The sequence below is a fragment of the Pyrus communis genome, chromosome 5, assembly GCF_041283825.1.
Source record: "Pyrus communis isolate YQ-2024b chromosome 5, ASM4128382v1, whole genome shotgun sequence".
NCBI classification, from domain to species: Eukaryota; Viridiplantae; Streptophyta; class Magnoliopsida; order Rosales; family Rosaceae; genus Pyrus; species Pyrus communis.
In genome coordinates this window covers 8635963-8660505 of record NC_142569.1, presented here as the reverse complement: position 1 = coordinate 8660505, position 24543 = coordinate 8635963, and the positions used below count along the sequence as shown (strand labels likewise).

General features: G+C 36.1%; 2 protein-coding genes and 1 long non-coding RNA gene across 7 annotated transcripts; 2 read left to right on the top strand and 1 right to left on the bottom strand.

The window, feature by feature from the left end:
- The first annotated feature begins 1975 nt into the window (after window positions 1–1975).
- LOC137720947 (protein PIN-LIKES 1-like) lies at window positions 1976–9177 on the top strand. Of its 2 annotated transcripts, none has more exons than XM_088694110.1 (11): window positions 1976–2164; window positions 2364–2568; window positions 2698–2777; window positions 2874–2998; window positions 3092–3213; window positions 3658–3768; window positions 7546–7638; window positions 7731–7831; window positions 8175–8227; window positions 8308–8493; window positions 8630–9177. In XM_088694110.1, the coding sequence occupies exons 2-11, from the start codon at window positions 2434–2436 to the stop codon at window positions 8758–8760; spliced, it is 1137 nt and encodes a 378-aa protein (XP_088550236.1). In that variant the 5' UTR covers window positions 1976–2164; window positions 2364–2433; the 3' UTR covers window positions 8761–9177. The 2 variants fall into 2 exon arrangements, with proteins under 2 accessions (XP_088550236.1, XP_088550235.1); XM_088694109.1 differs by having other exon boundaries at window positions 1976–2200.
- Window positions 9178–13197: 4020 nt separating this feature from the next.
- On the bottom strand, window positions 13198–15392 carry LOC137726948 (uncharacterized). 3 transcript variants are annotated; one of them, XR_015962494.1, is made up of 4 exons: window positions 15066–15392; window positions 14755–14871; window positions 14371–14477; window positions 13198–13889 (listed from the first exon to the last, which is right to left on the bottom strand). It is a non-coding gene; the product is annotated as an uncharacterized LOC137726948 (long non-coding RNA). The 3 variants fall into 3 exon arrangements; XR_011067706.2 differs by having other exon boundaries at window positions 13198–13847; window positions 15066–15391; XR_015962495.1 differs by lacking the exon at window positions 14371–14477 and having other exon boundaries at window positions 13198–13847; window positions 15066–15388.
- A 4531-nt stretch (window positions 15393–19923) lies between these two features.
- On the top strand, window positions 19924–23984 carry LOC137724692 (protein PIN-LIKES 1-like). Of its 2 annotated transcripts, none has more exons than XM_088694107.1 (11): window positions 19924–20385; window positions 20540–20752; window positions 20879–20958; window positions 21081–21205; window positions 21286–21407; window positions 21862–21972; window positions 22341–22433; window positions 22526–22626; window positions 22964–23016; window positions 23097–23282; window positions 23407–23984. In XM_088694107.1, the coding sequence occupies exons 2-11, from the start codon at window positions 20618–20620 to the stop codon at window positions 23535–23537; spliced, it is 1137 nt and encodes a 378-aa protein (XP_088550233.1). In that variant the 5' UTR covers window positions 19924–20385; window positions 20540–20617; the 3' UTR covers window positions 23538–23984. The 2 variants fall into 2 exon arrangements, with proteins under 2 accessions (XP_088550233.1, XP_088550234.1); XM_088694108.1 differs by having other exon boundaries at window positions 20244–20385; window positions 21316–21407; window positions 23407–23635.
- The last annotated feature ends 559 nt before the right edge of the window (window positions 23985–24543 follow it).

Sequence of the window (24543 nt, the reverse complement as noted above, 5' to 3'; positions counted from 1 at the left end):
ACATGACTCTCTTAACCTTTTCCCTTTTATCCTTGTAGTTATTATTGATCGTGGAGATGTGTTTTGGATGGTGGAATTCCACAGAACAACGTGGGGACTTCTCCCTAGATTCTGGCGAGTCCACAAGGTTGTAGACCTTTTTTAGGCCAGATCTGGCCACGATTCACGTCCCACTTAGGTGCATCGGTGAAAGTGACTCCATTCTCTCTAGCTTGAGCGGCTTCCGAGCAACAAAATATCCTTGAGTGGACCCCTTCTTAACTTGCATGTTTTTATAAAATATTAGGCTTGCATGCATTGTATATTTCATAAATTGAGTATGTTTTATATTATGTTTTAAGGATTTCTATACTATGGTTTACGAAGAAATTATGATTTATTCAAATTGCTTTTACAAAATATTCATGATTTATTGAATTATGTTTTACGAAACGTTATGAAGTATTGGATTTACGCATATGATAATTTTACGGATTTATGAATATGGTTTTTCATGGTTATGATGAGGCTTTGAGCTTTTGAGCTCTGGATTGGATATGGGATTTTTGAGGTATGTTTTCGGTGCTTATCTAGTGGGTTATCATACAACACATACACACAACCGGGTATGTAGATGTCTATGGCCATAGGATATAGTTGATGATATTTATGACATAACCCCCCCCCCCCCCCAAGCTTCACTAGCCCGGGGCTAGTGTTGGTGTGATATGTTATATGTATATATTTCTTCTCCAGCGTAACCCAGAGTCGTACAGCTTCACCTTCGGGTGATGGACCCTATGTTTCTTCTTTGGCGTAACCCTGAGTAGTACAGCTTCACCTTCGGGTGATGGATCCATTACATATACATACATATGTTATATCTTGTTCTCTGGCGTAACCCAGAGTCATATAGCTTCACATTCGGGTGATGGACCATGGTTTCTTCACTGGCATAATCCAGTGTGTACAGCTTCACCTTTGGTGATGGTTACACCTTCGGGCCACTATGATACCCCTAGTTGAGTACATCATTGATGAGATTTATGGATTTGCCTTCGAGCGGCTATATTACCTTTACTGAGCACTGGTTTACACGTACATATTTTACAAACGTTTTTCATGGCATGCTAGAGTTTTCAAAAAACCTACTATGTAGTACTATATATGTGTTTTCAAAAAAGGGGTTTAATATGTTTTGAAAGAAAATGGTTTTCTTATTATTAGTATTATTATTATAAATTTTGGTCCACTCACCCTTTGTTTTGCGCCCCCCTCAAGAGTTAGAGTTGAGGCATTCAATCTTGGCATCAAGGCACATTCGCATAGGTATCTTCGAGTCTTCTCAGTGTAAGACTCATTCCTTGGTTCGTACCTTTTTATAATAATTCTTTTACATTATTCTTGATTAATTGTATGTTCTGAATACGGTTCTGTATTGGTGCATTGCTTTCTAATTACATATTTTACTTGAATGCATGTTTAAAATGGCTTCGTCATCCTCGGGTGTCGGGCAGCATATGCCTATCCTGATATTTGAGGATATTGGGATCGGACGTGTCACAATATGAAAACAAGTAGCACAATGATCAATATAAAATCACAATAGTGGATTCAGTACCACCTAGTCATCTGTTTTCATGAGGATCAAACAACCATTATTTGGGCTATTCATAAAGTATATGGTCACTCGCTGTTAAATATGATATCGATGATGAAGAATAAATGAATATATTTTATTAGAAATAACTGTGAACATATGGTTCCAACGAACTCTCTTCGTTTGGGAGGAACACCACATAAAACAAGAGCAGTGATTGCGATGGGTCTATTGTAGTAACCAAGTCACCAATGGCAAAGGAAATGGGAAGCAGAAAACGACAGAAACGCGGACGCCAGACGAGACGTGAGTTGATTAAACCTTTTTATTTGAGCGCCATCCCATGATCCCATCGGCATCGGGTCGACCCAGCTCAGACAAGCGACTACATGTTTAATTGCTGCATGAATGCATATAAATGCATATGCCCTTATTGTTTTTCCTCCTAATACATTCTTAAATCTATCATATATAAGTGCTTGCTTTCTTGCTTGATTGCATTTTGTTGTTTTTCCTTTGTTTTTATGAAAGCAAAACAAAAGCGGTTGATTCTGAGCTTGGATATAGCAGCTTAGGCCTCGTTTGGTATGCATATTAGTACTATTTAATACAAATCCGAAGGTCTGATTCCACATATTAAAAACCTCCCCATTTTTCTCTAATTGCCTCTTGTTAGTATCATTTATATATATATATATATATATGTTGTTGAATTCCTATCCCAAAACTGGCATTTTGATTGCATGTTTGTGTTTTTCTTTTCCGTTTGGCATTACAATTGCAGAGGCAGAGGTGCCAGAGGAGGAGGTGAAGACGAGCTAATAATAATTTAGAATAATTGATAAAGGAAAAGGATGGAGCTTATGCAGCTGTTTGTGACGGCCTCAATTCCGGTGTTGAAAGTGCTTTTGATAACAGCACTTGGCTTATATCTTGCTCTTGATCGTGTCAATATTTTGGGGGAAGTTACTAGAAAGAACTTAAACACTGTAAGTTAAAACAATGCACTGCTTTATTCAGTCTCTTGTGCACTAAACCCTCTTCATTTAATTTAATTTCTCTGGTGTTGGACTGTTTTCTTACTAGTATTTGTGTTTTGTGAACCAACGAACGAACAGGTTGTATTTTATGTATTCGGTCCTGCTCTGGTGGGTTCCAACGTTGCGCAGACAATTACGTATCAAAGCATGGTTAACATGTGAGTTCTAATTACTTTATTTAATCTATATATATAGGTATGTATGTATAATTGTATATAATCATGTTAACGTCGTATTAATTATTATGTGTATAGGTGGTTCATGCCTGTGAATATCCTCATCACATTTGTAATTGGTTCCATGCTCGGATGGCTTCTCATTCAATTAACAAGGCCTCCTGCCCATTTGCGAGGCCTTGTATTGGGTTGCTGTGCTGCAGGTAATCGAACGCTCTAATTCTAAAACATAGCTGATAAATATTTGGTTTTGCGTTTTGTCAATATTAAGAGATGCTGATGTTAACACTCTACAGGTAATTTGGGTATGATGCTCCTCGTTATAGTCCCAGCAGTTTGTATAGAAAAAGGGAGCCCATTTGGAGCTTCTGATGTCTGTCACATGTATGCCATGGGTTATGCTTCACTCTCAATGGCGGTACATTTTCCTTCTTCATCTTGTTCCAATATTTTGGGTTTTCATGAAATTCCTTTATCTAGCTTTCTATGATTCGAATTTAGAAAGGATTGGGAAGCTGCTTCAAATAAGTTACAATCCAATTCTCTCATTCAAGTTAAAAATTCCCCGTTACTGCAATTTGAACTCACAATTTAATTTTTAATATCATCATAAGTTTCATCTCATGTCTAGAACATGTACAATTATACATACAAATTGTACTACCCCCCAAATGGCCAGGGCCAGTTCTTAAACGGTGTTTGTGTGCGCCTGCTTGCTGTGTAGAATACGTTTTTCTAAACACATTTTCTTTTGTCCTTAAATTTTCCTCTTGAATTCTAGTCATTACAATGTAGCTACCTTGTTCAGCTATCAGGGATTCCTATCTTTGCTTTTTGTAATGCAATTGTGTTCATGCTTCAGATAGGAGCCGTTTATTTGTGGTCCTATGTGTATAATATTGTGCGGATATCTTCAAGAAGGGGCACCCAAGATTCTAATCAGTCCTCCGAGATGTCCTCTACATCCGACCAAGTAAGTTGAACTGAGCCTCTGCTATCTTCAAAGGAATGTCATAGTTGAGGAAAAGCAAAGGTTGCTAACTCCATTAAACTACAATGATGTTCATTCAATTTGATAATTTGTTTACGTATTTCCAACTATATTAAGATTTGTTTATAGAGAGAATGTCATTTTTTTCTTCAGAAAGACTTAGAAATGTTTTATTCAATCCAAACTACTAATCAAATGAATGCCATTTGAATGTGTGGTCCAAATTCGCAATCTCACAATGTCACATGCTAGACATCTCTAACAAAGGAAATTTACCTTGTTTCGTTTCAATTTCTTACACTGCATATCTTGTTAGGATTTGTTATGTATGGTGACGATGTATTTGAGCAAGAACCAAATAAAGATAACGAAGGTACACAGTGATGAAATCACAAGAGGGAATAAGAACCTCCTTACAACAATTCCATAGATCTAGAGAATGTAACTCTGATACATCCCACACATAGCATGCTAAGCTTATGAGCTCAGTACAATCCAAAATGTAACCGTTGGAAGCGAGAGAAAGTGAGAACAATACAAACAATCCCAGCCCTTCATCTCATCTATCCTATGAGCTAAATACAAGTGTCCATATGAACTTATAACTAACTAAAGCAACATAAACCAATAAGAAAATTACGCTTGTAGTAAATCTGTGCAAGTTGATAATCCAACACTCCCCTTCAAAAGCAACACAAATTTCACTCCAAGTAAGTTCCTTAAGTAATTGAACATTTCCTTTGCTAAAGATTGGTGAATATATCAGCAATTTGATCTGCAGTTGGACAATACAGAAGATCAATGACTCATTCTTGCAAAGCTTCTTTGCTAAAGTGATATCTCCTATTAATGTGTTTAGTCTTTTGATGAAAAATTGGATTCTTGGTGATTGCAATGGCTAAAGCGTTGTCCCATTAGAGTCGGGTAGCTTCTGTTTGCATTTCACCAAAATCCTGAAGCACAAATCGAAGCCACATTGCTTGTGTTGTTGCCTCACATGCACTGATATACTCAGCTTCTGCTGTTGATAGTGCAACACATTGTTGTTTCACAGATGACCAAGAAAACATGTCACTTCCAAAGGTAAATGCATAACCTGAGGTACTTTTCATATCATCCTCTAAGCCGCTCCAGTCATTGTAGTATCCAATCAGCACATTCCTTTCCCCTTTTCATACTCCAAACCAAAATCCAAAGTTCCTTGCACATATCTCAGTATCCTTTTAGTTGTTCCAAAATGCTTGTTTGTAAGACAATACATAAACCTCGCCAGTAGACTTGCAACATACACCATTATCCTTCTGTTGCTGTGAGATATAACAAGCTACCAACAATCTTTCTGTACTGAGTTTCATCAGTTGCACCACTATCATCATCCTTTTTGAGTTTATCACTTCGAACCAAAGGAATACTCACAACTTTGCAATTTTGCAATCTAAATTTGTTAAGTAAAGAAGCTGCATATTTTCTTTGATGAATGAAAATGCTTGATTTAGTTTGGATAATCTTCATTCCAAGGAAGTGATGAAGCAAACCTGAATCAGACATTTCATACTTTTGCATCATATCAGCTTTAAAGGTTTGCATCATTTCTTGATCATTTCCAGTATATACAATGTCATCTACATAAATAGAGACAACTAGGATACCTCCACCATCCCTGCATCTTGTATAAAGTATTGCTTCATTGGAGCTCTTCTTGAAACCACACTCTGCAAAGCAGGAATATATTTCCCTAGTTGAAACAATTTCCACTTCTCTTGAGTAGCCAAAGCTACAAGTGTTATGATAATGTCTAATCTAGCTACCGGTGTAAATGTCTCATTAAAATCAATTCCAGGCTTCTGGGCATAGCCTTTTGCGATTAGTCTAGCCTTATTCTTTTAAACTGTACTATCCAAATTTAATTTGGTTTTATAAACCCATTTCACACAAATAACAGGCTTATCAAAGGACCTTCTCACCAATTCCCAAGTGTTAATCTTCTCAATCATATTTAATTCATCTTGCATTGCTTTATTCCAGGATTCATAAGTTGTAGCTTCAATGAAGCATTCTAGTTCCACCTCACTAATTGATTTCCATCTCAGTAGAGTTGAATCAATCACTTCTGAATCAATGTTACTTATTTGAACACTTGAATTTGGACTTTGTGAGCCAGAGGTTTCCCCTTGATCTTGCTGAAGACTAGAACTAATTATTGCTTCCCAGAATTGAGCTACAATGGGAAACACATATTTCCCTTCTGCTTCACACTTACAACCAGATTGGTTAGTGTTTTGTCATCATATACATCAACTTTGGAGTCTCCAAATACAAGAAATTATCCATGCTCAGTCATTTGCCTAACACTTAACAAGTTTTCAGTAAGCCTGGGACCAGCATTAACCAATTGCAGTGCCTAGCTAGTTGAGGTTGCAATCCTTTGCAATGTGCCCAGGCTTCCTACACTTATGGCATTTAGGCTTCCCTTTGTTCCGACACTCACCATAGTGTAGTTTGTCACATATTTTGCAAGGTCTTTTTGTTGCATTTCCACCTTGCCATTGTTTCACAAGACATGTGGTCTTGTTAGACCATTGTTTCCCTTTGTATTTTGCACCTTTTTGGAACTTGGCACTGTAATTTTGACCTCCAAACTTGTTGTTTGGCTTGGAGATTTCCAAACTTGCAAATGCTTTCTCTACACACCTTTCTTTATATCTGTTCAACCGTTGCTCATAACCTTTCAAGATTGCTACAACATCCTGAGCATCAATGGTTTCTAGATCTTTGGAATTTTCTATCAGAAGCTATGTTATCATTTGATTTTGGCAAGCTAATCAACAATTTTTGAACAATTCGTTGATTACTCAACTCCTCACCATTACTCTTCATTTGATTAATTAGATCAAACAATTTTACTAAGCTCCCAACCATTACTCTTCACTTGCTTATCTCCAATGAATTCTTGCTTCAATATATCCCAGGCTTTCTTGGCTGTTTCCTGGTTTGCAATTCTAAGAAATATTTTATCATAGATGGCACCTTGAATAATTCCTAGTGCCCTTGCATCCTTGACCAAGTTTTCTCTCACCAACTTGCTATCAGCCGCCACGAGCTCTTTCTCCATCTTCGTTGGAGTGTCAAATCCCCTTTCAATTAGATTCCACAGCTCATGGGATCTAAAAATAGTCTTCGTCTTAATTTGCCAGAAATCAAAGTTGTCTCCATTGAAGATCGGAGCTCATAGCTCTCCTCCTCCAGTTCCAGCCAAATTAGACCTGGATTCCAATAATCAACAATTCGCTGGAATGAGAGATTCCTTTTACTCTCTCAACTTTTCTTAGAAACGATTGCCCAGATTCAAATTGCAACCTGGCTCTGATACCACGTTTGGATCTATTATGGTGACAATGTATTTGAGCAAGAACCAAATAAAGAAAACGAAGGTACACAGTGATGAAATCACAAGAGGGAATAAGAACCTCCTTACAACAATTCCATAGATTCAGAGAATGTAACTCTGATCCATTCGCACGAATAGCATGCTGAGTTTATGAGCTCAGTACAGTCCAAAATGTAACCGTTGGAAGAGAAAGAAAGTAAGAGCAATATAAACAATCTCAGCCTTTCATCTCATCTAGCCTATGAGCTAAATACAAGTGTCCATATCAGCTTATAACTAACTAAAGCAACATAGACCAATAAGAAAATTACACTTGTAATAAATCTGTGCAAGTTTATAATCCAACATATCTTTGTTGTTTTCCATGGCAGGCGACGACTTCAGGTCAACTAAAGCAACGTATAGTGATGGTGTTGAAAACGATCAATCTGAAAACAATATTTGCCCCTGCAAGTATTGCAGCGGTATGTCCTTTCGGCACTTTTATATCATTGCAATCCAGATTCGGTGCAATTTTATTGAAAAACCGGGCAAACTTAATCTTTTCCTTGTGTAGCTTGTTGGTTTTGCAATCGGAGTCATCCCTCAGATTCGAAAATTACTGATAGGAGATGGTGCTCCTCTACGGGTGATTCAAGATACTGCTTATTTGTTGGGGTATAAAACTTATGCCCGAACTGTATCAAACCTTAATAAATTATCCATGATCTACGCACCTATTGGCAACTAATCTAGCTTCCTGTTCTTAATACAGTTCTATACTAGGGAAGATATTTACCATGCTTGGTCCTATAGTTGTATATATCCGAATGAACAATTTGGTTCTCAATTAGCCTAAAAGCAGAATACTTGTCTGGTGTTAATCCCAACTTTACAAAACATACCAGATGGTTTTTTTACTTTCGGCTCAAAATACGAGTCTGCTCTTTATACTAAGTGTTTTTATCATTCTTGTTGTTCACTCGGCATCCCTTAAGGAGACTGTTCTTTATGATTGCAGAGACGGAGCCATCCCAGCTCTCACTTTGATAATAGGAGGAAACCTACTTCAAGGTAATAACTCAGAGAAATCCTGTTAGTGTCGTACTTAATTGTCGGTTTAGTTCAGAACTTACTTCACATTGTTGTTTCAGGTTTGAGAGGGTCAGGGATTCAGAAATCTCTTCTCGTTGGCATCATAGTTGTTCGTTATGTTGCCCTGCCTCTTATAGGCATCTTGGTTGTTAAAGGGGCACTGAAATTTGGGTTGGTGCACTCTGATCCATTATATCTGTTTGTTCTTCTGCTTCAGTTTTCACTCCCACCTGCGATGAACATAGGTACGCTTGCTCTTCTGTTGTTTAGCAACAAAAAGTGCAACCAGCATTTGCTCGCTTGGCCGCTTGCTCACTCTTTTTCGTAAAAAATGTAAGTTTATTCTCAAGTAGTGTTTATTGATCCTTTAAAATATGGCAGGAGTAATGACGCAATTATTTGGAGCAGGAGAGAATGAATGTTCAGTTATCATGATGTGGACTTATGCTTTCGCTTCACTGTCACTTACATTCTGGTCCGCCGCCTTCATGTGGCTTGTGGCGCGACTGTGAATCAAAATTTACATGAATTCTGTCTAATACAAGTGTAGGTAATTTGTCAGAAGAAATATTACGAAGCTCTCCAACCCGAGTCCGCCGGGAATTAGGAAGCTCGCAGTTCAGTTCCTTCCCGTCATCAGATTGAACATGCAGAGCCAGATTCGACTCCACAGGCTACCCAGATGACGCATCTAGTGGTTTGTGGCTACGATTTGGTCAGAGAAGTAAAAATGGTGGTGACTGGTTCTCGGTGGTTTAGAGAGAAGGCAGAGGAGTTCGAGTGATAGAGAGTGTCTCGTGTATAATGAGGGAAGGATATGAGAGGGGAGTCTTTATCAATTATAACCAAAATTTAGTCTCTAAATTCTGTCGCTATCCCTTCTTCATCTTCTTCCTCGATCTGTGCAATAAACAAGTCTTCAAGCCAAAGCCCTATTTCAACAACTTTAAACATACACACCAAAACCTAATTTGGTTTCTTCCCAATTTGAGTGGTAGCCTGATGGGAACTTCCATCCTTCTGGGTTAAAGATTTTTCAAAAATAATAATATTTATTGGTACTGTATATCCAATTAAGACCAAACAACCGCTATGATTCCTTGCACTGAAAATTGAAATTCAAAACTTTGGCAAAAAAAAAATTTGAAATTCAAAAACGAAATAGCAATAAAATCTAAGAAATTAGAACATAAAATAAAGAAACTGAGCTGAACTATAGCAATCAGATTGAAAAGGTGAATTTCAATAAAAAAAAAAATCTAAAAAAGGCGTAATATTTCTTAAAAATTAAAATATAATTGCAAGAAACTGACACCAATATATATGAACTAGTAACAATATGAAACCAAAAAACCCATCGACGTTAATCCTTTTTTAATTGCTATCCAATTAGCTCAATTACTTACCGTTGAGAACTCCGCCTCTGCAGTCTCCATCTATTTTCATTTTGTTGAACTCCAGTCTCAATCTTTGAACAAACGCAAAAGATCAAGCAGGTTTTAGCTTATGGTTGTAAATTAGTTTTATTATAAGGGTATATAGGTCTGTTCAGACTGGTTTTCTGATATATTTGAAAGATATTATAAAAATTGACATTTTTGAAATTAGAGACTAAATTTTGGTTATAAACGATAAGCACTCATGAGAGGGACCGCAATTGGGATTACTAAATTGCCCTCCACATAACAAAAATCATAACTCAATCTCCCCGACTCTAAATTCGATTATGGTTTCGGCTACGCACTCGACAAAAACTAATTTAATAAACGAGTAGAAAAAATATGACAAATTGGAATTTAACTCAGAGGTCCATAATTACTCAAGGCATCCAACCAGGGGCATTTTGGTTATTTTACATTTAAAAAAAATAAAATACATTATTTTGAGGTTCGGGGTGTATCAACTTTGGTTTCTACCAGCCTTGCCATTTCAATTTGCGCTTTCTAGCACTTCCAAAATAAGTGAGGAATCAGGATTTTGAAAGCTGGACACCTTTCAAGAAACTCAGTCTCCCTTTTCACATGCTTGGAGGTGTGCAAGCAGAGCAATTGTCATGATTGTCTTCCTCCCAAGCGCCATCTCGTTGGCTAGAATCCCATTCAGTCATTTCTCAGTATTTATTATTGTTTTGAAAAAGTAATAATTTGATTTCCACATAAGCCCTCATTGATCAACCGGCTTTAAACCAAAAAAGTTAAAATAAAATAAAATAAATTCAGTTTCCCATGTGGCCGTTCGTTTTCCCCATCTCTTTCTTCTTGCTTATCATGTTCAGATTCTTCAATTATAGTCTACCGAATTGCAGAACATCCATTGAAACAAAACCTAGCCAAATCAATGTCCTGATCGAACCCATGTAAGAGAATTCGAACCATGGCAAATTTTCAAATTCGTCCTGAAAGAAATCTTGACTAATCGCCGTGAGGTCGTCACCTCAATAGAGAAAAATAGGAATTGGGTTTTCTGGGGAGACCTTGTACTCAACCAAAGCAAAAGAACGATCACATTGATGTCAGTTTTGATCACTGAGTGGTCAGATGTCTATAATGTAAAAAAAATATTTGACAACTTCATATGAGCAGCAAGCAATCTTCGGTTGCTGGTTACTGGGCACAGAGGAATTTAAGAGACGATTGAGCAAGAGTAGAAGTGGCGCATGATTATATTTATTTTTTTATTTGTACATGTCTAGGGGTATATGTGCAAAAATGAAATCCGTCTTTGCATAGCATTAAGCTTTTTGTTCTATGTGTAGGTTGTGTCCACTTGTAAAGAGGTGAGTGCGAAAGGTAAAAAGGAAAAAGTAGCTAGTATTCTTCTAATTCAAATGCTTGCTCTTGCATTTTTTTGTAAGCAAGAGTAATGTAGGAGTTTAACAAAAAATAAAGGATAGACAATTATTTTATGTCATGCTCGCTTTATATAAATAGATATATAGATCAAAGAATTGCATGCCAACTTAACTATATTTTTCTCTTTTAGTTAATTTGCACAAATTTTCCAGACATTTGGTACTATAGTGGAAGTGGAATGCTGAAATAAAAAGAAAAAGGCGAAGAAAAGAGATGCAAGTTCATTGAATGCGATGCACGCGTAAAGACCAACTTGAAAAACGATATTATTACTTTGATTTCCATACATAATAATAATTTTTTTATTTATTATAAAGCTTCTATTATGATTAAGTACTAGTGATATGGCATTTATCGACTTAATAAGTCCTGATTAGTGCTGCTGAAACTAGGGCTGGGTTCGGTTCTAATCGGTTCGGTTTTTTTTCAAAACCGAAACCGAACCGAAATTTCGGTTCGGTTCGGTTCGGTTCAAATTTTTTTCGGTTTTTTTCGGTTCGGTTTTTTTTCGGTTCGGTTTTTCTCGGTTCAGTTTCGGTTTTTTTCGGTTTTTTTTTTTTTGTTTTTTTCTCCCAAAATTATTAAAAAAAAAAAAAAAAAGGAAATATGAAAGTTCACATTCATATTAATAGGCCAGGCGGAATGAAAAATAAGGAGGAGGAGGGTTAGGGTTACAGTTAAGGGTTTTGTTAAAAAGATTAAAAAATTAAAAAAAATCTCACAAATCCTGGAGGCATGAGGGTTCGAACCCATGCCTTCATGCTTGTAAAGTTTCACTGAAACCAACTTGGCAACAGGTTCTGTTTTGTTATGATTGTATGACTAAACTATTTATAAATATTCAAAAAAATTATATATATATATATATATCGGTTCGGTTCGGTTCGGTTCGGTTCGGTTCGGTTCGGTTTCCGAGCCTCAAAAACCGAAACCGAACCGGTTAGATTCGGTTCGGTTCGGTTTGACAATTTCGGTTCGGTTTTTTTTTCGGTTCGGTTTTTTTCGGTCTCGGTCCGGTTCGGTTTTCGGTTTTCGGTTTTTTGAACCCACCCCTAGTTGAAACACGTTTAATAAGCCTTATTAAGTCCTTTCTCTGTGAGAAACCCACCAATGCCAAAACATTACATGGTCTTATCTATTTTAATGCCTATTCGCTAATCCAGTCGAATTAGTGGTCTTGAAACTCGAAATGGCAAACATGTAAAATGGGCTGCCCACTTACTAATCTGGCGGCTAATTATTTCAATATTGATTTTACACTTGCTAACCTGTCCATAGAAATTCGGTTATTGTGCTCATCGCCCCAACCCACTATTTAATTTTTTGCCCAATGCCCATCCCAATTTCTTACTTATCAGTTACATAATACATAATAATGTTGACATAAAGTTAAAATTAAAATAAGATAAAGAGTAGGAATGTACGCTAAGCTGGCCAAGTTCTGGAAAACATGCCTCGCATTTGCAGCAAACAACGGTTCTCTATGCATCATTCTCTCTTGGGGTCTGGTTTGAGCACCATTAGTTTGAAGGATCTGCTTTGAGCACTATTCTGTGCATTCTCTGTTCTAGGCATTCTAAGTTTAATTTCTATATCACTACTGTTACGCTAGTGTGGGTTCAATATATTGGCATTGAACTCATGAGTCTAATATATTGAACTCATGAGACTCATGAGTTCAATAAATTGGTATCACACTCAACTTTTCCAACGCACTGTAAAAGTATGATTCCTGTATAAGTTCAATATATTAGTATCCTTACTTTTTCCGGCCTACTGTGGGAGGCCTGAGGATAAGAGATTTTACAAACTCGTTAATGCAACTAGGAAAAAGTAGGCAGTCATCATAGTTTTTGTTCCAGAAGATAGACTGATCCACGTCATGTTCCATGCAAACTTTTAAAACCACTCACCTTGTAAATGTTTGATTTAGTTTTTGTTGATGTTGCGAATACAAATCAGTGAGTGATTGATTTGTGAGCTGCAGGAAGAAGAGGAGAGAGCAAAATTGAAGACGTTGCTTCTATGTATAGGATTCGATTCTAACAAACGAGAGAGAGAGAGATAGGGAGAGAGAAAAGAGGGAGAGAGGGGAAGTAACTGTTGCAATCCCACTAGCTCTATTGACGACATGTACAACTTAACAATCTCATCTGCTATAAGTTTATAACAGATGGCACTAATCTAGCCTATAGCTAGTTCTAGTTTCAGCACTTCATTACAAAATAAGAACAAGAACACAAAATACAGAAATTGAACAAAGTGTAATCAGCTTCAAAGCTTAAATCCTAACACATCCTTCCAAGCTTGTAGCTGATTTCACACCAATCATTCCTATGCAGTATGTGAACTTGTCCTTTGACAGTGCCTTAGTCAGAACTTCTGCCATTTGATCTTCTGTCTTGTAGTACACAACAAGTAAAAAGCCCGCGCCATGCCGCAGGTTTACAATTCTAGTTACACATAATTTTACAATTCTATTACTACATATATACAACCATACTTTCAATCATATTTACACACGCGGGCACACACACACACACACTTTCAAAACTATGTGAAATGGGGTGGAAGTTCAGTACAGAACTCGATAAAATTAAACAAATCCCCATGTCATTCGTTCTGCATTTTGACCCTTGCTCGTATCAACTGGGCTGAATGCTGCACATGGACCGTCGATATCCACCACAAAGAAGTTGCGATTCTCCATCGTGAACACCATTGCTATTCTTCTTGCTTTCCTTTGCCTAGAAATTGAAAAACTCTAATTTTGGAGCTATTTTCTCACACTAAATAGAGCAAAAGAAAAAAAAATAAAAAATTTGAGAAAAACAAAAAATGGCATCTAAAACTCATATCTGGAAACATAGAAATGAGTCTGAAGGCTAACTGAATTGAACGAAAAACAATATGTTTCGTCATAATTTTAGTAATAAGTGAATTTTCAATTGCCTTATCAAACGATATATGTATATTTGGGTAATCTAAGTAATTTAATCCCCTTGGAAATCAATGTATATAAAGTTCACTGAACAGGATTTCATCAAAATAAAAAGGCAGAAGCTTGATGCATGCCCAGAAATCAAAAGAATGCAGTAATATTTCATGGCGAGAAACTGTCCCAGCCTAAAAATTAACCAGAAATCTAAACTTACAAAAAAAAGTCCAAACAACTTAAAAACCTGACCCAGTTGAATCGAATAAATCCCAACAAACTCAAATAAAAAAAAAATAAAATTCGGACAGCTAACAAAATCCAACGGCAGGTACCTCTAGAGTAAGATATCAGTAAGAGAACAGGGGATAATGGTGATTCTCTTGTTGAAATTTCCACAGCTGCGCGTACACCTTGGAGACCTTATAGAAATACAAGTCTCCTGTACAAAATTAAAAATTTGAAATTAGAGAATAATTTGGAAATTAGGGTTTATGATGAAGAAATGGGGGATAATTTGAAGGACATGTTACAACAATATGTTTACATGACAATAAAAGAAACATTTTATATTTTTCATTTGGCCAAATTGATTGAAAAAGAAAATTTAATTGCTTGCATTAAAAGACTCCCACAGACAGTTGAATAACAGAATACAAATTCGTATCTGCTACAGTAGACTCCATTTAAATAAGAATAATTAGGTTCAGGATAAATACCCAATCAGTTAAGCCTTCACTTGTACTTGTTTTGGTCCTTGCTGCAAAAATGCAGGCCTGTCGTTATGCACAGTAGACTTTTTCTTGCCAGTCCAACGACTTCTCCAACAAAAAAACCTACTTTACAAAAAAATTATTGAATTAGAATCAAAATAATTAGATTAAATCCAAAATTAAAACTAAGATCAGAAAATGAAAATGAAATTGAACGAAACCCTAACTAAATTGAAGCCCTTGTTAAAAGGGAAGCCTCACTGATATTGAAATTAAACAAAACCCCTCCCTGATTTTGAAACCTCAGAGTCTCATACCTTAAATTTGAGCATCGAACCTGAGAGACAAAGCCAAGAAGATTGGTAATAACGACGCGGTCCGTTTCGCTTGCAAAGAAACAGTTCGCCGGAATTCCAACACCCGAAACCCTAGCCGCTTGATACTTGAAATTGAGTTTTTGGTTTCAGGGTTTAGATTAAGTGTGAGAGATTGTGGAATTGAATTTGTTGGTTTGGGGCTTTGGGGAGTTCATGATTTTTCTGGGTAGCGAGGGTTTGATGGCAGTGGCACCGTACGAAAAACACGTAAGAAAAGAAAGCCAAACGGTAAACCGAACAGAGAGGAGACAACAGCGCACTGAAGTGACAACGCACGATCATATAAAAGCAACACGTATCTCCTACCCTTTTTTGTCATTTCACTGTTCAAGTAAGAAAAAGATAGAAAAATCTAAACTGTAATGGGGGTATTTACGTCATTTCCCTATGCTCAAGAACAGTAAACCTACCGAAATAGGTTTTGGTATATATAGAAATTCAATTTCATTACTTTGATTAGCTTTCCGGATGAAATGAAATTTTATGTTATAATGTCTCATCTTCTAATGGAAGACATGATTCTTTGCCATGGCTATAACTGATGTGTTATCACATAGAAGTTGTAATGAGAAATTTTCCCACTACAAGGCCAAACTTAGCTCCGTCACTTCCATCCGCCTTGCACAATTTCTCATTTACTAGAAGTAAAGTTGCTACTGACTTATAGCCTTTTAGACCAAATTTCTCAAGTAATTTTATTGCATACTTCTTTTGGTGAATGATGATGCTCATTTCAATTTGAACAACTCTCATTCCCAGAAAATGTCGGCGTAATGATCATAAATCAGTCATTTCATAATGTTGCGTCATATCACTCTTGAATTCTTCAAGCATTGTTGGAAAACTACCAATATAAACAATGTCATCAACATACAAAGAGACAATAATTGTACCTAAACTTTCATTTGATTTGGTGTAAAGAGTTTCATTAGGACTTTTCTAGAATCCAGCCTTGGTAAAATAAGAATATATCAAATATAAAAACACCATACATTTGGTAATATTTGGGAAGTGAGAAACTACATTAGGCTATATACATTTGGTAATATTTGGGAAGTGATCAGAAATTACATTAGGCTATAGTCAGCAAAAATCTGTAGAGAAAGTAAAATGTTGAAATAAGAGGAAAAAGGTACAGGAAAGAGATGCAAGTTCATTGAATGAGAAGCAAGCACACAAGAAAATGTACATATAAAAACCAATAAATCGATATTATTACTCTAATATGCACTAAAGTGTGAGGGAAAGGTTTGAATCCTCGATAGAGTGAGTCGAACATGACTACTTTATCCACTAGGGCAACGCATGCACCACTAGCAAGACTAAATTGCAGTATCATTAAATTGTGATTTGAGATGATTTTAATAGATTTTTTAAGTGATGAATTTCATATGATTATCTATACTTCTACAATTTCCATATGGATTTCGGAAGATTTGAGAAGATTTATATAGTAGATTTCTATGAATTTTGATAGACTCATACAATGTTGGATATTGATCGTCAAATAAATCAAAGGATGATAAATGTGCCTAGCTCATAAATTATTTTATATAGCTAGCAGAAAATATATCGAGCATTATTCTTTTTTGGTCTGGAAATACGAACTTCAAAAGGCACAAGCACAAAAATAAAAACACGAAACAAAGAAAATGAGCAATAGCAAATCTCTAATTGATTTTTATAAAATACAATGTACAAATTGGATAGCGATATAGACTTTGTACAAATAAAGGCAAGGCCTATTACATAATCTTTTAAGTGATTTTTTGCAAAAGATTTTTGCGTTGGGTCGGAAAGGAGGGGTTGTAAGTTAACATGGCAATGAGTGATGGGTGTGGCAGATGATGAAGTTGTGGGACTCAATGGGGCTGAGAGAAAAGGCTTACGAGGAGGTGGTTTTTCATACTGGACGACGTAGGTCTCTGGGTTCCAGACTTCCAGTAGTATAACCATCCAGAACTATCGATCAAACCCTTCCATGGATGAGGAAGTGCTGGATCGTCTGGTGCAAACCATGGACCAACAGAAGCTGCAGTCTCTCCCCGTCTGGTGGAAATTGGAACTAAGCTATCTTGAACTTTCGAAGCGATTCCAAAATGGCATTTTGCGTAGCAGTCATGGAAAGGAAAGGGCCGAGTGGGGCGTGGTGAACTTTGAAAAGAAATCATAAAATTCACTTTCAAATTCTACAAAATCTATGACATCTTAAATACATACAAATTTGTATGGATTCTTGAAAAGTATTTTAAAATCCTAGTTGACTACAACTTAATTTTTTTATTCGTTTTGAACAAATGAAATTATCTACAATAAGGGAGAATGAATAGACTTAGCCTCACAATAGGCTAGCAATAATGTGGTTCAAATTTGTTTTTGCTAAGAATCGAACCTAAAAACTCTTACTTACAAGTAAAGAAGAATATCATTAGACAGTAATATTAAGTTGCGACTACACCTAAATTTAAATGCATTCTTTGAATCCTATTAAATACTACTTTAACTACACCATACAACGATAACAAAACCTTTTTCCCAACAACAAAGCCTTGGACTACACCATGATTGAAAAATTTGGAAAAATAACCAAAAGGTGGACCATGAATAGAATTTAACCAACCACTATAATTTCTTATAATTCTAACCAAAATTTGATGTAAAAATACTTAAACACCCTTGTTCGCTTGGAACCTTGTCACGATACTCGTTCAAGCTCTTGTCAATAGATATGGTTGTATCTGCACTATTTCTGAGTCATTCAATGCTTTCCTCTGCTGATCCCTCTAAGCATGCAGCTAGCTCCTCTTCTCTGACCATCCAGTCTCCTCGTCAGTAAGATTTATATAAAAAATAAAAATAAAAAATAAAAATTCAAAGTGTTTAAAATATATATTTTTTAAAATTTTAATTAACTACATCCTGATTTTAAAATCTTAAGAGTGTGTAGTCAAACTCGGATTTAAGAAGATTTTAAAATACTTTAAATCCTAGTAGTAATCAACAAAATGATTTTTAGAATCCATGCAAATTCTAGTGTAGACAACTAAAAGATTTTAAAATACTTTAAAATTCTAGTATAGTCAATTGAGATTTTAATAGATATTTTTAGATTCCATCCAAATTTAGATGTATTAAAAAATTATAAATTTATAGAATTTTATTAACATGTGGAGTTTGAGAGATTTGAAAGTAAAAAGTATATATGATTATGACTCTCTCTTCCTCACACTGTCTGCCAGCCACTTTGTTTTCTTTATCTTCTTTCATCTCTGCATTTTTCTTCAATTTTCATTGATGGCTTGCATTATTTCTGAATAAAGATGATGCTGGGTCACATCATTTCTCATATGTAGTGTTACTGGGTCCCAATTTTCACATCTTCAATTTTTTTCCTGCACAACAATCAATTCTTGTTCCTATCCTTTTTCCATGTACTGATCTTTGGGGATTTTTCTAAGTTTTTTTTCTTTTCTAATTTCATGGAATGATGGTGTTGATTTCACTGTTTGTAATATTTATTTTTTATTTTTTTTATCGAAAAGTCAAACAGAGACTTGGTGGGTAATGATGAGTTTCCCATGGGTGGAGGTGGGGGTTGTTCTCGGCTGTCTGTTTGGGTCACCATCTCTCCATTGCCTTAAAAATCCACCAAAATCATAAACATATCAACATAAATCCTTAAAAATCTATATGAAATTTGTAGGAGTTTTCAAATCGTATCAAACCTATTACTTTTAAAGTTTTTTATATTCCTCCTAAATCCATAGGTTGACTATAACCCCCTTAACTTGAATATACCTCCTTAGACTTTATTCTTTAATTTCCAAACATAACAATTATTTCTCTATTACTAAGCTTCTGTTATGCTGCCAATAGTATTATAGTCTAGTTGTATTCTTATTCACTTGTAAGTGAGAGGTCTTAGGTTTGATTCTCGCCAAATGTAAATTTGAATCGCATTATTGCTAGCTCATTAGTGTAGATAATATCGTTTGTAAAAAAGTTTATGTTGTGCTTAACTATTAGTGTATGCCATTCACCAAGATTTAAAGTCAATAAGTCCTGATTAGTGCTAATGAAACATGGTTTGTAAGCCATATTAAGTCCTTTCTCTTTCAGAAACCCACCAACTCACCCTTTCGTGCCTATTTGCTAATGTAGTCAAATTCAGTGAAATTGCAAGCAGAAATCTGGCGGCTAATAATTTCAATATTGATTTTACATTTGACGAGTTTTGAAGGAGTTTCTCAAAATATCCAAATAATTCATTAGAGTCGCTAGATTTATTTGATTGTGGTATGCAAAGCCAACTTCTAGCCTCCTTAGGATTAGGAATGTTTTGCATAATCTCAACCTTATGTACAATAATTTGTGGGGCTCAATTCCAGATTCCATCGAAAATTTGTCATCCTTCAGAACACTAGACCTCTCTTCTAATAATATGAAGGGCTCCATTCCACAAAGTATTGGGCAACTCTCTCAGCTAGTTTCCTTCGATATTTTTGATAATTCATGGGAAGGTATTCTAACAAATGCCCATTTCATAAGTCTTACTAGATTGCAAGATTTTCAAATAGGAGATACAAAGGGACCAATATCCCTCTTGTAAGGACTAAGAATAATCTTGTCTAAACATATGTAAAGGATTAGCAATGGAGATTATGTAAATTCTCGAAAAGGACATTTTTACATAATATACAAACAAAGAATACTAATTGGGGCTTTAAGTTGGTAGAAAAAAAAAGTGACACAATGATCACAATAGTGGATTAAGTACCACCTAATCATCTGTTTTCATGAGGATCAAACAGACCATTATCTTGGCTATTCATAAATTATATGGTCACTTTGGGAGGGACATGGCATAAAACAAGAGCAGTGCTTGCGATGAGACTATTGTAGTAACCAAGTCACCAATGGCAAAGGAAATGGGAAGCAGAAGAAGACAGAAACGTAGACGCCAGACGAGACCTGTGTTGATTAAACCTTTTTATTTGAGCACCATCCCATGATCCCATCAACAACTGGTCGACCCAGCTCAGACAAGCGACACGTTTAATAGCTGCATAAGCGACACGTTTAATAAATGCATAAATGCATATAATACATTCTTTAAATCTACCATATCTGTGTGCTTTCTTGATTGTTTTCTATTGTTTTTCCTTTGTTTTCATGAAAGCAAAACAGAAGCAATTCATTGTGATAGCAGCTTAGGCCTCTTTTTGCATGCGTAATTGTACTATTTAATTCGAATCTAAAGGTTTGATAAAGACCTCCCCATTTTTCTCTAATTCTCTCTTGTTAGCCTCATATATATATATATATGTATGTATGTATTGCTGAATTCGTATCCAAAACTGACATTTTGATTGCATTTTTGTATTTTTGTTCTCTGTTTGGTATTACATTTGCAGAGGCAGACAGGCAGAACTGGCAGAGGAGGAGGTGAATACGAGCTAATAATAATTTGGAATAATTGATAAAAGAAAAGGATGGAGCTTAAGCAGCTACTCGTGACGGCCTTAATTCCAGTGTTGAAAGTGCTTTCGATAACAGCACTTGGCTCATATCTTGCTCTTGATCGTGTCAATATTTTGGGGGAAGTTACTAGAAAGAACTTAAACACTGTAAAAACGATACACTGCTTCTTCATTCAGTCTCTTGTGCTCTAAACCCTCTTCATTTAATTTATTTTCTCGTGTTGGACAGTTTTCTTACTAATATTTGTGTTTTGTGGACCAACAAACGCATAGGTTGTATTTTATGTATTCGGTCCTGCTCTGGTGAGTTCCAATGTTGCGCAGACAAGTACATATCAAAACATGGTTAAAATGTGAGTTCTACTTACTTTCTTTAATCTAAATATATATATATATATATATATATATATACACATGTATGTATATGTATATGTATATAATCATATTAACGTTGTAATTATTATTACGTGTATAGGTGGTTCATTCCAGTGAACATCCTCATCACATTTATAATTGGTTCCATACTTGGATGTCTTCTTATCCAATTAATAAGGCCTCCTGCCCATCTGCGAGGCCTTGTCTTGGGTTGCTGTGCTGCAGGTAATCCTAAAACACAGCTGATAAATATTCGGTTTTTCGTTTTATCAACCTCTAGATATGCTGATGTTAACACTTAACAGGTAATTTGGGTATGATGCTCCTCATTATAGTCCCAGAAGTCTGTAAGGAAAAAGGGAGCCCATTTGGAGCTCCTGATGTCTGTCACATATATGCTATGGGTTATGCTTCACTCTCAATGGCGGTACATTTCCTTCATCCTGTTCCAATGTTTTGGGTTTTCTTGAAATTCCTTTATCTAGCTTTCTATCACTCGAATTAAGAAAGGATTGGGAAGTTGCTTCAAATAAGTTACAATCCAATTCTCTCATTCAAGTTGAAAATGCGCAGTTACTGCAATTTGAAATCACGATTTTAATTTTTATTAATATCATCATAAGTTTCATCTCATGTCTAGAACATCTACAATTAGACATACAGATTGTACTACCCCCAAACGGCCAGGGCCAGTTCTTAAACGGTGTTTGTGTGCGCCTGCTTGCTGTGTAGAATACGTTTTTCTGAACATATTTTCTTTTGTCCTTCTTTTCCTCTTGAATTCTGGTGACTGTTTCTCCTCAGTACTATGTAGCTACCTTGTTCAGCTGTCAGGGATTCCTATCTTTGCCTTTTGTAATGTAATTGTGTCCATGCTTCAGGTAGGAGACTTTTATGTGTGGTCCTATGTGTATAATATTGTGCGGATATCTTCAAGAAGGGGCAACCAAGATTATAATCAGTCTGCGGAGAGGTCCTCTACATCCGACCAAGTAAGTTGCACTGAGCCTCTGCTTTCTTCAAAGGAATGTAATAGTTGAGGAAAATCCGGATCAATATGCACTGTCATACACTGCTAACTCCATTAAACTACAATCATGTTCATCCAATTTGATGATTTGCTTACGTATTTCCAACTATATTAAGATTTGTTTATAGAGAAATGTCGTTTTCTCAGAAAGACTTAGAAATGTTTTATTGTCAGACTCTCAATCCAAACTACTAATCAAATGAATGTCATTTGAATATATGGTCCAGATTCACAAGCTCACACGTAACATGCCGGACATCTCTAACGAGAAATTTACCCTGTTTCTTTTCAATTTCTTACACTGCATATCTTTGTTGTTTTCCATGGCAGGCAACTACTTCAGGTAAACTAGAGCAACGTATAGTGATGGTCTTTCGAAAGATCAATCTGAAAACATTATTTGCCCCTTCAACTATTGGAGCGGTACGTCCTTTCGGCACTTTTATATCATTGTGATCCAGATTCGGTGCTATTTTATTGAAAAGTTAAGCAAACTTAATCTTTTCCTGGTGTAGCTTGTTGGTTTTCCAATCGGAGTCATCCCTCAGATTCGAAAATTATTTTTAGGAGATGGTGCTCCTCTACGGGTGATTCAAGATACTGCTTATTTGTTGGGGTATAAAACTTATGCCCGAACTCTATCGAACCTTAATGTTTTATCCATGATCTACGCACTTATTGGCAACTAATATAGCTTCCCGTTCTTAATACAGTTACATGCTACCCATGCTTGGTCCTATAGTTGTACATATCCGAATGAACAATTTGGTTCTCAATTAGCATAAAAGTAGAATAATTGTCTCGTGTTAATCCCAACTTTACAAAACATATTCAGACCAGATGGTTTTTGAATTTCGGCTCAAAAGACGAGCGTGTTTTTTATACGAAGTGTTTGTATTATTTTTGTTCTTCACTTGGTATCAGTTAAAGAGACTTGTTCTTTATGATTGCAGAGACGGAGCCATCCCATCTCTCATTTTGATAATAGGAGGAAACCTACTTAAAGGTAATAACTCATACAAATTCTATTAGTGTCGTACTTAATTGTTGGTTTAGTTTAGAACTTACTTCACATTGTTGTTTCAGGTTTGCGAGGGTCAGGGATTCAGAAATCTCTTGTCGTTGGCATCATAGTTGTTCGTTATGTTGCCCTGCCTCTTATAGGCATCTTGGTTGTTAAAGGGGCACTGAAATTTGGGTTGGTGCACTCTGATCCATTATATCTGTTTGTTCTTCTGCTTCAGTTTTCACTCCCACCTGCGATGAACATAGGTACGCTTGCTCTTTGATTGTTTAGCAACAAAAAGTGCAATCAGCGGTTGCTCGCTCGCTCTTTTTCATAACAAATGTAAGTTTATTCGCAAGTATTGTTTATTGATCCTTTAAAATATGGCAGGAATAATGACGCAAGTATTTGGAGCAGGAGAGAATGAATGTTCAGTTATCATGCTGTGGACTTATGCTTTCGCTTCACTGTCACTTACATTCTGGTCCGCCGCCTTCATGTGGCTTGTCGCGCGACTTTGAATCAAAATTTTACATTGAATTCTGTCTAATACAAGTGTAGGCATTTTGTCAGAAGAAATATTACGAAGCTCTACCCCGAGTCCACCGGGAAGTACGAAGTTCTCAGTTCAGTTCCTTCCCGTCATTGGATTGAACATGCAGAGCCACCGTTTGACTCCACAGCCCACCTAGATGACGAATCTAGTGGTTTGTGGCTATGATTTGGTCGAAAGTAAAAATGGTGGTGACTGTTCTTGGTGGTTTAGAGAGAAGGCAGAGAGAGAGAGAGAGCTCGAGTGTTAAGAACTCGAAAGAAAGTGTCTCGGTGTATAATGAGGGAAGGAGATGGGAGTGACCGAGAGTTGGGATTAAAGGAGTAGGATTCTCTCCCCTATTTTTTCCCTTTTCCTTTCCTTTTCTCCTATTTGAACGGTCATAGACTTACAGTTAAGTCACGTCAACATCTTATATTATTGTTTTATAGAAAGATAAAGACAAAATAGAGAATGTGAAAGGAGGGGATGAAAATAGATAGAAAGATGAGGGAAGAGAATCCTAGTTCGGAATTAAAACCCACTTAAAATTTCCATAAAGGAAATTTGTAATTTCCCTCCACATAACAAAAATCATAACTCAATCTCCACAACTCCGAATTTGATTCTGCTATTACACACCCCTATGAAAACTAATTTAATAAAATAAGAAAATATGAGAAATTAGAATTTAATTCAAAAGTCTACAAATACTCAAGACATCCAACCAAGAGCATTTCTCAAGGATAAAATACAGTATTTTAAGGCACGTGTTTATCCAGTTTGGTTTCAACCAGCCTTGCCTTTTCAATTTGTGCTCTGTAGCACTTCCAAAATAAGTCAGGATTTCGAAAGCTGGACATCTTTTAAGAAACCGAGTCTCCCCTTTTGACATGCTAGGTGCAACCAAAGCAATGTCATGATTGTTTTCCCAAGCCCCATCTAGTCGGCTAGAATCCCATTCAGTCTTTTCTCATACATCGTTACAAGCCAAT